General features: G+C 42.8%; 1 protein-coding gene across 1 annotated transcript in view; it reads left to right on the top strand.

Moving 5' to 3' along the window:
* LOC126088381 (uncharacterized protein KIAA1522-like) overlaps positions 1-13,088 on the top strand; it is a 483,550-nt gene that overhangs the window by 145,472 nt on the left and 324,990 nt on the right. The window contains exon 2 of the mRNA XM_049906520.1: positions 8,770-8,958. Within this exon, the coding sequence (XP_049762477.1) occupies positions 8,781-8,958 (178 nt within the window). The 5' untranslated portion in view covers positions 8,770-8,780. The remainder of the gene's footprint in view (positions 1-8,769; positions 8,959-13,088) is intronic.

Genomic DNA, 13,088 nt, shown 5'->3' with positions numbered 1-13,088 from the left:
TATGGGAATCGGTGGATCCATGGGAACTGACTCACTTAAGAACATCATCTACGTCCGACTTTTCTCTATCAGGTGAACATTTATATGATTGTACACCTGACATCACTTGCTTGAAAAGATGTATTATAGTTTACATTAACACAATCTATCGTATTACAGACAAGGAAGAACTGTTATTGTGTTTCAATAATTGTAATGAGATCGACAAGAAGAGAAAAATGGCTAAGCAGGGATGGGTAGAGGACAGATGCAAGGATGTAGAGGCGTACATCACTAGGGATAAGATAGATACTACTTACATGAAAATTAGAGAGACCTTTGCAGAAAAGAGAACCACTTGTATGAATATCAAGATCTCAGATGGAAAACCAGTCCTAAGCAAAGAAGGGAAAGCAGAAAGGTGGAAGGAGTACGTAGAGGGTCTATACAAGGGCGATGTACTTGAGGACAGTAGTATGGAAATGGAAGAGAATGTAGATGAAGATGAAATGGGAAATACGATACTGCATGAAGAGTTTGGCAGAGTTCTGAAAGACCTGAGTCGAAACAAGGCCCCGGGAGTAGACAACATTCCATTAGAACTACTGACGGCCTTGTGAGAGCCAGTCCTGACAAAACTCTACCATCTGGTGAGCAAGATGTATGAGACACGCGAAATGCCCTCAGACTTCAAGAAGAATATAATAATTCCAATCCCAAAGAAAGCAGGTGTTGACAGATGTGAAAATTATCGTATTATCAGTTTAATAAGCCACGGCTGCAAAATGCTAACACGAATTCTTTACAGACGAATGGAGAAACTGGTAGAAGCCGACCTCGGGGAAGATCAGTTAGGATTTCGTAGAAATGTTGGATCACGTGAGGAAATACTGCCCTTCGATTTATCTTAGAAGGCAGATTAAGCCAATCCAAACCTACGTTGTTAGCATTTGTAGACTTAGAGAAAGCTTTTGACAATGTTGAGTGGAATACTCTCTTCTAGATTCTGAAGGTGGCAGGGATCAATACAGGGAACGAAAGGCTATTTATAATTTGTACAAAAACCAGATGGCAGTTATAAGAGTCGAGGGGTATGAAAGGGAAGCAGTGGTTGGGAAGGGAGTGAGACAGGGTTGTATCCTATCCCCGATGTTATCCAGTCAGTATATTGAGCAAGCAGTAAAGGAAACAAAAGAAAAATTTGGAGTAGAAATTAAAATCCATGGAGACGAAATAAAAACTTTGAGGTTTGTCGACGACATTGTTATTCTATCATGGACAGCAAAGGACCCGAAACAGCAGTTGAACGAAACGGAGTGTGTCTTGAAAGGAGGATATAAGATGAACATCAGCAAAAGGAAAATGAGGATAATGCAATGTAGTCGAATTAAATCAAGTGATGTTGAGGCAATTAGATCAGGAACTGAGACACTTAAAGTAGTAGATGAATTTTCTATTGGATAGCAAACTAACTGACGATGGTCGAAGTAGAGAGGATATAAAATGTAGAATGGCAATGGCAAGGAAAGCGTTTCTGAAGAAGAGAAAATTGTTAACATCGAGTATAGATTTAAGTGTCAGGAAGTCTTTTCTGAAAGTAGTAGTATGGAATGTAGCCATGTATGGAAGTGAAACATGGGCGATAAATAGTTTAGACAAGAAGAGAATAGAGGCTTCCGAAATTTGGTGATACAGAAGAATGCTGATGATTAGCTGAATAGACCACGTAACTAATGAGGAGGTACTGAACAGAATCTGAGAGAAGAGGAATTTGTGGCACAACTTTGCTAGAAGAAGGGATCGGTTGGTAGGACATATTCTGAGGCATCAAGGGATCGCAATTTAGTATTGAAGGGCATCGTGAAGGATAAAAATCGTAGAGGGAGTCCAAGAAATGAATACACTAAGCAGATTCACAAGGATGTAGGTTGCAGTAGGTACTTGGAGATGAAGTAGTTTTCACAGGATAGGGTAGCATGGAAAGTTGCATCAAAGCAGTCTCTGGACTGAAGACCACAACAACAACAATTATTAAATACGCTGCTTTATTATGACCTGACAGACTTTCAAATGTATGAAATCGAGTTCGATGCGATATGGAAGAAGATAAAGACCTTTGTGATTCGGAATTGATCCCAAATTACCAAAATCAGTTAGTACAACTGGCTGTAGATACAATAACGATAAACTGAGAGTTAGTTACCCTCATGTTCCATGAATCATCTTGCACGATAAATCTTCATGACGTGGAACCAGTCATTTTACATTTATATTTCAAATTAATATGTACATCTATTTGTACTCTACACATCATCATGTGTATACTTTTCTTCCCCCGAACTGAAAACAAGGTGTACAGATTGAGGATTGAGTTGGAAATTTCTACCCGCCATCTTTTACACATTACGAACAAAAAATATCTTCTGCGGAACAGAAGGAGTTGTCAAAGAGAAACTGTTTTAAGTTAAAACTTTTTTTTCTCCATTAAATATATGTAGCAACTTTCTGCTCCATTTTTTCCAGCACTACGGAAGCAACAAGATACACAGTCTCAGTAAATGTATTCGGACATCCCTATGTAATGCGGAACTGATGACTAAATGTGTCGATAGGTAGGCTCACCAGTAGAAAACGAAATGGGGAGCATTAAGTTGCCAGTAGGAAAGCTGTAAAGCAGAATAATTCAGTGACTTCGAACGTGGACTACTCGTTGTGCATCACCTGAGTACAAATCCATCAGTGACATTTCAATCCTTCTAAACCTGCTCATATCGACTGTGGACGATGTGACTGCGAAGTGGACATGCGAAGGAACAACCACAGCTAAACCAGACAAATTAGACCTCACGTTCTGACGGATGGTGGTTGTAAGAAATCGTCTGAAACCAGTGGGAGGAATCTCTCGTGAGTTTCAAATAGCTACCATCAGATCAGCAATGGCTGTGCGTAGGGAGTTAATGTGGTACGTCGGTCGAACAGCTCCTCATAAGCCACGCACCTCTTTTGTCAGTGCTAAGCGACGCTTGAGGTGGTGTAAAGGGCGAAGCCACAGGACAGTGGATGACTGAAAATGAGTAATTTGGAGCGCTGAATCACGCTATACCTTGTGGCGATGCAACGGAAAGATTTGGGTTTGGCGGATGCCTGGAGAACGCTACCTGCCATCAGGAGAAGTGGCAACATCGAAGTGCGGAGGAAGTGGTTGGAGTTACACGGTATGCGGATATTTTTCGTTGGTTAGGGTTTTGTCCCTTGTTGTGCTTACAAAAAAAAATAAATGCGGAAGGATTTTACAGCACTGTGTACTGAGTGCAGTAGAGGAACAATTCGGAGACGATGGTTGTGTCAGCATGACAAAGCAGCCATGGTTAGGCAATGGTTTGTGGACAACAACATTCCTGAAATGGACTGGTCTGCCCAACCTGGACGCTATGGAACACTTAAGGATGTGTTAGGGCGTCGCATTCGTATCATAGCCCGGCACCCAACGTCACTACCTTCTCTGGTTTCGGATCTTGAGTGATAATGGGCTCTCATTCCTCCAGACATTCGGACACTTCGTTGAAAGTCTCCCCAGCTGAGTTCAAGCTGTCATAAAGACGAACGATTGACATTACTCATATTAATGTCCACTAACTTGTGTCCCGATACTTCAAGAAAGGAATTAGGAATAACTCACTGAATTACAGATCCGTATCATTGACCTCAATTTGTAGTAGGATTTAGTGCATATACTGTACTCGAACATTATGAATCATCTTGAAGAAAATGACTTATTGATACATTAACCAACACGGATTCAGAAAATATCGTTCTTGAAGTAATGAGTGCTGTCGACAAGGGATCGATTCCATATTCCTAGATTTCCAGAAGGCTTTTGATACCGTTCCTCACAAGCGACTATTAATCAAATTGCGTGCACATGGAGTATCATCTTAGTTGTGTGACCGTATTCGAGATTTCCTCTCGGAGAGGTCACAGTTCGTAGTGATAGACGGTAAATCATCGAGTAGAACAGAGTGATATCTGTCGTTCCGCAAGATAGTGTAATAGGCTCTCTGCTGTTCCTAATTTACGTAATTGATCTAGGTGATAATCTGAGCAGCCCGCTTAGATTGTTTACAGGTGACGCTGTAATTTACCGCCTAGTAAAATCATCACGCGATCCAGAGAGAATTTTTGTATGGTGCGAAAAGTGGCAATTGGCACTAAACAAGGAAAAGTGCGAGGTGATCCACTTGGGTACTAAAAGAAATCCGATAAATTTTGGGCATACGATAAATCTCACAAATCTAAGGGCTGTCAATTCGACTACATACCTAGGAATTACAATTACGAGCAACTTAAATTGGAAAGACCACGTAGATAATGCTGTGGAGAAGGCGAAAAAAAGACTGCACTTTGTTGGCAGAACACTTAGAAGATGCGACAAACCCACGAAAGAGACAGCCTACATTACACTTGTCCGTCCTCCGCTGGAATATTGCTGCGCGGTATGGGATCCTTACCAGGTAGGATTGACGGAGGACATCGAAAAAGTGCAAAGAAGGGCAGCTCGTTTCGTGTTATCGCGCAGTAGGCGGTCACTGATATGATACGTGAGTTGGGGTGGCTGTCACTGAAACAAAGGCGGTTTTCTTTGCGGCGAAATCTATTTACGAAATTTCAATCGCCAACTTTCTCTTCCGAATATTTTGTTGACACCCACTTACGTAGGGAGAAATGATCATCATTGATCATCATAATAAGATAAATGAAATCAGAGATCGAACGGAAAGATTTAGGTGTTGCTTTTTCCCACGCGCCATTCGAGAGTGTAATGATAGAGAAGTAGTATGAGAATGGTTCGATGAATCCTTTGCCAGGCACTCAAATTTGAACTGCAGAGTAACCATGTAGATCTAGATGTAGATGTAGATATTGATCAGATACCGTAGATTATGTGTTCCACTTGTCATCGTGTTTGTAAAGCTCGTTAACGTCTCTTTGTCCACAGGGCAAAAATTGTACATGTAGCGCAGGATGCTGAACTCAGTATTTTGAGATAAGGGACTGATGAAAATAAGTATTTTTTGATTTATGTAACTTGTTCCTTATAGTAGCTGCTCGAAGTGACCCTGCGTTAAAGTGACGCATAAAATTCTAACACTGTGTCTCAAATACCTCTGCTGTCTGTTGTACAACAGGGAAATATACTCTCACTCTACCAGTCAGTTTCCCTTCCGTTACTGATGGGGTTGCACACATTAACGGCCTCTTGTAACCCATACAAAGAAATCCACCATGGACCCAAGACAGACGATTCTGTATTTTTACGCATTTAACTCTACCAAAGCCGATGCAGAAACATCAACAGGTTACTGACACTGCATCACACAGATTACTGCTTCGAAACTTCGTGCTTTCCTTCCTCATTTAAAAAAGATAAAAGTACAGTTTAGGACTGCACACGTTCTGTACAATTATGGCGTTAAGTGTCGACTGGAAGGACGGTCAAGTGCCCTACGAGAAAATAGACCCACTCCCTGAACGAGATGATGACAACCTGTGTCTTGGTTGGTATCATCCCTATCGCCGTTTTTCGGTTTTACTGTTCTGGTCCGTTACAATGCGTTACAAATTGCCTCTCCATGCATTCTGCTGCATGTTCTGATCGCTCTGTTTTGCTGAGAAATATAGTAACTAGTGCTGGGGTTCTTCAACATTTATATCGATACATTTATAACGATATATTTATATCTCGTTATGTGTTTTCATTGGTACTACATCACTTATAAAATCATGAAAGCATTGTAAAGTGTTACAGGAATAATGAGGCAATCGTTTCAAAGCATTCTTCCGCGGTTTTTTTTTCTGTTTTTCTAACTAAGTGAGAACATGTTCGTAGAGTGAGTCAGCTTATACTGCGTCAATGAAACTAGGCTGCATTCACCGAGCTTCAAAGAACTGGTGCAGAAACAAGTGAAAGCAGACATGCGTGCATAGGTATGTCGAACAATGCACGCGAATCTCGGCCGACAAAGGAATTTTTGATTTGGTAAAATTCACTGCACGTAACCAAAGTACTGGCTCGCGGCACCGAAACAAAAGAACGATGCAATATGCAACGCGAGCCACGACTCACGATGCAGGCAGCGCTTGTGGTTCACTTATCGTTGTATACGGAAAGTGGACTGAAATCAAAACGTCGCTGTGTTAAATTAACAAATAATCATTGACTAGCAGTTTGTTGCAGTTTGGAGAATATTTCTACAGCATAAATTTTTCGTGTTCCACGTAGAAAATTTGGAACGAGTGGAACCGTGACGTTTGTATATTTAATATGTGGACATTATCACTTCGTTTGATTCTCAGTTTTCTTACGTACCGTTTCACGTTACTGTTGCCACTAAAAACTTTCTTATTCTACAGTTCAGCCACGAGTTCCTAATCAGAAAAGTGCGAGGACTGTCTCCAATCATTTTAGCCTCATACAGTAACAAGTAGCTTCCTGTAGGGCTAAAGTGGGTGAATCAGTCGACTGCTGAAGACTCAGGGGCCGTTTTCGCTAACGTTGCAACCGCGGCGCGATAAAGAGAACTGATCGCTAGTCGAAGGAGCAGAGCAACACGTTGTACTCGTAGGTAATCGCCTGATACTTGTTATATCGATGGTCTTCGTTTCTTTTCTCCGTTTGATTAAGGACGCTCTCCCTCGGTACTTCAGTTAGCATGTTTTTCGTCAATCCTCAATGCCACAAGGAGTTTATTCCACCCCATTACACAAGTGGAAATATGGTTTGTATTCTACTCTCTCTATGTGAGTGCTACTTTCATAAACATTTTCGTTCACAGTTTAATCGATAGCCATTCCTTGTCTTTAGATGATGACATCATTGGGTCGTGATTGTCTCTCATATTCTTACCTGAAAAATATTATTGTTGATGGCCAGAGATATAAAAACATTCTGGGTTTAGAGGAAGTAACACAAAAGCATCGACCCCATAATAGTTTCATCCTTCTTACCTTCGTACTCTGCCGCACATCCTTCCAATGTCACACTAACGCACGCTACTCGTCTTATTCCAGGATAACTTTAATACGCTGCTCCTATGCGAATATTGGGTTGTTTGGAGGAGAAGACCAGACAGCTAGGTCTCATCGGATTAGGGAAGGTGAGGAAGGAAGTCGGCCGTGCCCTTTCAAAGGAACCATCCCGGCATTTGCCTGGAGCGATTTAGGGAAATAAATTATGCGAACATTAAAACGATTACCACATAACTTCAGACTTAAAAAAACCTTCTTTTTTAATCCATGTCAGAGTTTCTCACCTCCCTTCGTATTTCTTTTGCTCTCCAAGGTCTTAATTTGGAGTCATCTCCCCATCATTGTATCATTGTCATCTCACTTCCTTTGCCAAACACACTCCAACTAAAAACAAACATTTGTCAAATCCGAATGTACGCTTCACTTCATCGTTTTAACAAGGCTCACTACATATTAAAGTTTAGATTGAAATATCCCCGGAATATTCAGGATTTACTACTTAAGAAAAGATGGCAGCCAGACTCCACTTACCATACGTCAGTTGGACAGCCCCTTATAGACTAAGGACCGGGATCTCTACACGTAGGGACGCCATCGCGATACGTAGTTAGACAAACACTACTACGGAAAAACCCAGACTTTGGAAAATTTTCTCCTCTGCCCAAATTTAGACGATGTTGTGAGTCAACGAGATACGATTGAACTAAAAGACACAATCTAAGGAACCGTTGAATATTGGAAAGCAGAAATTTAGTGCACTCTAAAGTAGCTACTTGTCTTCCATCCATACTCTTTGATTGACTCTAAATCTTCATCAATAAGAATGCTAAACCTGGATGTAAAAATTAGGATTTGTTTATGCAGTCACCAAGGCTCCTGGGTTTGCCTTTCAAAAAAAGACTTTAGTCGACTAAAAAGTGTAGCTAGCCATTACTACTGAACATTATCCACTATGTGGGAGGAGTGAGAGGGATGAAATAATAATTAAGGGAAAAATCTGCTAACATCACAAATATTTCCATTTTTCTTTTTTTTTAGTCAACAGTCTTTTGAGTGGATTGATATGGCACGCCATGTATTCCAGTTTAACTCACGAATAATATCCCGCGGTGTACTGCTGTGGATCCTTTCTTCCCACTGCTCTGGAGACTGTTTGTACATGGCGCAGTGCTAAGAATTTTCAGATTATGGAGAATTTGTGAGCCGTGGAGAATTTGCAGACTTTGCAGGATTTGTGTACAGTGGAAAATTTGTGGACTGTTATGAATTTTTGGACTGTTATGCTTTCGTGGACTGTTCTGAATTTGTGGCCTGTTGTGAATTTGTGGCCTGTTGTGAATTTGTGGACTGTTGTGAATTTGTGAACTGTGGAGAATTTGTGGACTGTGGAGAATTTGTGGACTGTGGAGAATTTGTGGACTGTGGAGAATTTGTGGACTGTGGAGAATTTGGAGAGTGTGTGAAGCGTTCGGGTAGTCTGTGGAGACTTTGAGAAATATATGGGAAGTTTGGGGGTGTTTGGAGAGTTCGAGGAGTGTGTGGAGTGTTTGAACATTGTGTGGAGAGTTTGAAGATTGTATGGAGAGTTTGAAGATTGTGTGGAGAGTTTGAAGATTGTGTGGAGAGTTTGAGGAGTGTTGGATGATACGCCGGGAGGGGGGATGGGGAGGGGGGACTTTGAGGAGTATAGGGATAGTTTTTTTGGTGGTGTATGAGGTGAGTGTGGAGAGTTTGGGGACTTACAAAGACCGTCATGTGTTGCAGGCGGGTGCAGCATGCGCCTGTTCCGCGGCCGGCGCAGCTCGGAGACGCCGTCGCCGCAGCCGCAGCCGCCCCCAGCCGGAGGGCAGCAGAATGGCGCCGACAGCCCGCCCCCAGGCACCGACTTCCAGACCGTCAAGGCGGTGCCCGCGCTCGTTCTCGAGGAAGCTGGCCCCCGCGAGGTCAAGAAGAGTGAGTACACGCGAATAAATGTATTTTTTGCAATTATTGCATATAATGAGAAGTAATATGAATATTTTAAAACAATTTTTTACAGAAGCAATTAATAGATTATTAAGCAAGCAAATATATATATTTTTTTCGAGTTGTTAGCGGAAGACGGCGAAATTTTATTTTGGAAGTTACAGTGTTATCGCTTCCTAACCGAGGGTGACAGGTTTTGCACTTGCTGAAAGGTATTGGTTTGGCCACTCATAGCTCACAAGTAGCCAGTCGTCACAGCTATTTAAGATCCGCTACTCTGAAAAACAACGATGATTTCATAATTCCCCGACAGAAATTGTCACTGTAGAGTTAACAAATATTTCCTATAACCATAAAGGAACAGTTGGAAGTTTTGACAGTAAGTAATGTGCATACTGCACTGCAATAACAGAATCGATTACGGCTGGTTACATCTCTGTTGTATGCATACCACAGTATCTTCAGCGGTTTGCAGACAGGCTACTACATTTCATTTAACAACATCTGCTCACTATTTCACCAACAAGAAAATTTAAATTCTTATTCTTTTTTAAATATTCGATAAGACAATGTGTAACCTATTAATAATTAGGAGACGTGCGGAATTATTGTAGTTATGGAATTTGAGAAGTACTTTTAAACAAATGTTTTCCTTTCTCTTTTTCGCCGTTCGAGCCCAACATCGTACCACTCGTATTACGGTGGGTCGGTATGAGTGAACGTTATTACTTGTAATATAGTTAATTAACTACTGCCCATTACAGTGATAACTGTGAACTATTTTTCCAGTCTATACCCTGAATAGCACATTCAACTTGTGCAGTAGCATTTCCACTCACAGTAAATTTCTGTGTAACTTCGTTAATATTCTCCAGTAAGTTCTTTTTGCGAAGTCACAGCTCACATGACTAGACACGTTGGCGAGCGCACAAACTCTCCTCTTCACGTCTTATTTTCGACACCCAATGTCGACGGAAAGCGTCGATTTGTTTCCCCTTACGTACAAAATTATTTTTAAAGCGGAATTTTACGTGCACATACGATAGAGCGGTTTCAGATTAGTGTAGCGCAATATTCGTCTCATCGGCGTATATTAACAGCGACCTTAAAAAACGAAGAATTATCGGTACTCTAGCAACAACTCGAGTGCTGCTCTGGCCCACTCTGTTTGGTCCTGCCATGCTGAAGCGCTACTCAGTCGTTGCTGGAGTACTGGCTATTCTTCCTGTCTTAATGCGCATCTCAATACATTTCGATAAAATGATTATCACACTTCACTAATTTGGGATCGCTCTATCAAATGGGCACGTAAAATTCTACTTTAAAAATCATTTTGTTCATAATGGAAAACAAACCAGCGCTTTCGTCGACACTGGGCTTCGTATGAAAGTACTGATGAACAGTATTTGTTTGGGGTGCCTCCAGCTACACATTCCAAAAACTTAATTGCAAATACTTGCCAAAACACAAGGGAAAATGCGTCCGACGATTCTTAGAAAGGACACACTGTATACATCTTCTCACGACTCCCGATACAAATGCAGACAAGGGGCAACGAGCTTCAACAAATCCACGTCTCTCAAATACTACAAAAGTAAACGGAATTAAAGTGTACAGAATATTGTCTCGAATCATTTGACAATTAGTTGGTTACACAAACTAATGATTTTACATATATTAATTTCATAAGAGTGGAATTACGATCAGGAATCATTTGGTAATGTTATCAGTAAGTCAGCAAGTATCTCTAGTTTGTCTCCTAACGATCCACAGAAATAAAGTTTCATCACAAGATTTTACAAACATCCAACATGTCTTGTGTTCATCACTACGAAGTTTAAAACCGTTATGTGAAAATAGGTAAAAAGAGCCCCAAAGGTATTTTCGTTACAGTGTGGTTGGCAATATACCAAAACAATAATGGGAACAATTAAGACATATTTCTAATCACCGACGCATCAGAAATAATAATTCAAACCAGGTCAACAATAACTCCATACAGTCTAATTTAAGTAATGGTCGACAGCTATGATGAAATACACTCCTGGAAATGGAAAAAAGAACACATTGACACCGGTGTGTCAGACCCACCATACTTGCTCCGGACACTGCGGGAGGGCTGTACAAGCAATGATCACACGCACGGCACAGCGGACACACCAGGAACCGCGGTGTTGGCCGTCGAATGGCGCTAGCTGCGCAGCATTTGTGCACCGCCGCCGTCAGTGTCAGCCAGTTTGCCGTGGCATACGGAGCTCCATCGCAGTCTTTAACACTGGTAGCATGCCGCGACAGCGTGGACGTGAACCGTATGTGCAGTTGACGGACTTTGAGCGAGGGCGTATAGTGGGCATGCGGGAGGCCGGGTGGACGTACCGCCGAATTGCTCAACACGTGGGGCGTGAGGTCTCCACAGTACATCGATGTTGTCGCCAGTTGTCGGCGGAAGGTGCACGTGCCCGTCTCCCTGGGACCGGACCGCAGCGACGCACGGATGCACGCCAAGACCGCAGGATCCTACGCAGTGCCGTAGGGGACCGCACCGCCACTTCCCAGCTAATTAGGGACACTGTTGCTCCTGGGGTATCGGCGAGGACCATTCGCAACCGTCTCCATGAAGCTTGGCTATGGTCCCGCACGCCGTCAGGCCGTCTTCCGCTCACGCCCCAACATCGTGCAGCCCGCCTCCAGTGGTGTCGCGACAGGCGTGAATGGAGGGACGAATGGAGACGTGTCGTCTTCAGCGATGAGAGTCGCTTCTGCCTTGGTGCCAATGATGGTCGTATGCGTGTTTGGCGCCGTGCAGGTGAGCGCCACAATCAGGACTGCATACGACCGAGGCACACAGGGCCAACACCCGGCATCATGGTGTGGGGAGCGATCTCCTACACTGGCCGTACACCACTGGTGATCGTCGAGGGGACACTGAATAGTGCACGGTACATCCAAACCGTCATCACACCCATCGTTCTACCATTCCTAGACGGGCAAGGGAACTTGCTGTTCCAACAGGACAATGCACGTCCGCATGTATCCCGTGCCACCCAACGTGCTCTAGAAGGTGTAAGTCAACTACCCTGGCCAGCAAGATCTCCGGATCTGTCCCCCATTGAGCATGTTTGGGACTGGATGAAGCGTCGTCTCACGCGGTCTGCACGTCCAGCACGAACGCTGGTCCAACTGAGGCGCCAGGTGGAAATGGCACGGCAAGCCGTTCCACAGGACTACATCCAGCATCTCTACGATCGTCTCCATGGGAGAATAGCAGCCTGCATTGCTGCGAAAGGTGGATATACACTGTACTAGTGCCGACATTGTGCATGCTCTGTTGCCTCTGTCTATGTGCCTGTGGTTCTGTCAGTGTGATCATGTGATGTATCTGACCCCAGGAATGTGTCAATAAAGTTTCCCCTTCCTGGGACAATAAATTCACGGTGTTCTTATTTCAATTTCCAGGAGTATATATACGTTGTTGTTGTGGTCTTCAGTCCTGAGACTGGTTTGATGCAGATCTTCATGCTACTCTATCCAGTGCAAGCTTCTTCATCTCCCAGTACCTACTGCAGCCTACATCCTTCTGAATCTGCTTAGTGTATTCATCTCTTGGCCTCCCTCTACGATTTTTACCCTCCACGCTGCCCTCCAATGCTAAATTTGTGATCCCTTGATGCCTCAGAACATGTCCTACCGACCGATCCCTTCTTCTAGTCAAGTTGTGCCACAAGCTTCTCTTCTCCCCAATTCTATTTAATACCTCCTCATTAGTTATGTGATCTACCCATCTAATCTTCAGCATTCTTCTGTAGCACCACATTTCGGAAGCTTCTATTCTCTTCTTGTCTAAACTATTTATCGTCCACGTTTCACTTCCATACATGGCTACACTCCATACAAATACTTTCAGAAACGACTTCCTGACTTTTGAATCGATACTCGATGTTAACAAATTTTTCTTTTTCAGAAACACTTTCCTTGCCATTGCCAGTCTACATTTTATATCCTCTCTACTTCGACCATCATCAGTTATTTTGCGACACAAATAGCAAAACTCCTTTATTACTTTTAGTGTCTCATTTACTAATCTAATTCCCTCCGCACCACCCGCCTTAAATCGACTA

The sequence above is a fragment of the Schistocerca cancellata genome, chromosome 6 (assembly GCF_023864275.1).
Source record: "Schistocerca cancellata isolate TAMUIC-IGC-003103 chromosome 6, iqSchCanc2.1, whole genome shotgun sequence".
NCBI classification, from domain to species: Eukaryota; Metazoa; Arthropoda; class Insecta; order Orthoptera; family Acrididae; genus Schistocerca; species Schistocerca cancellata.
This window is presented reverse-complemented; position numbering and strand designations above follow the sequence as displayed.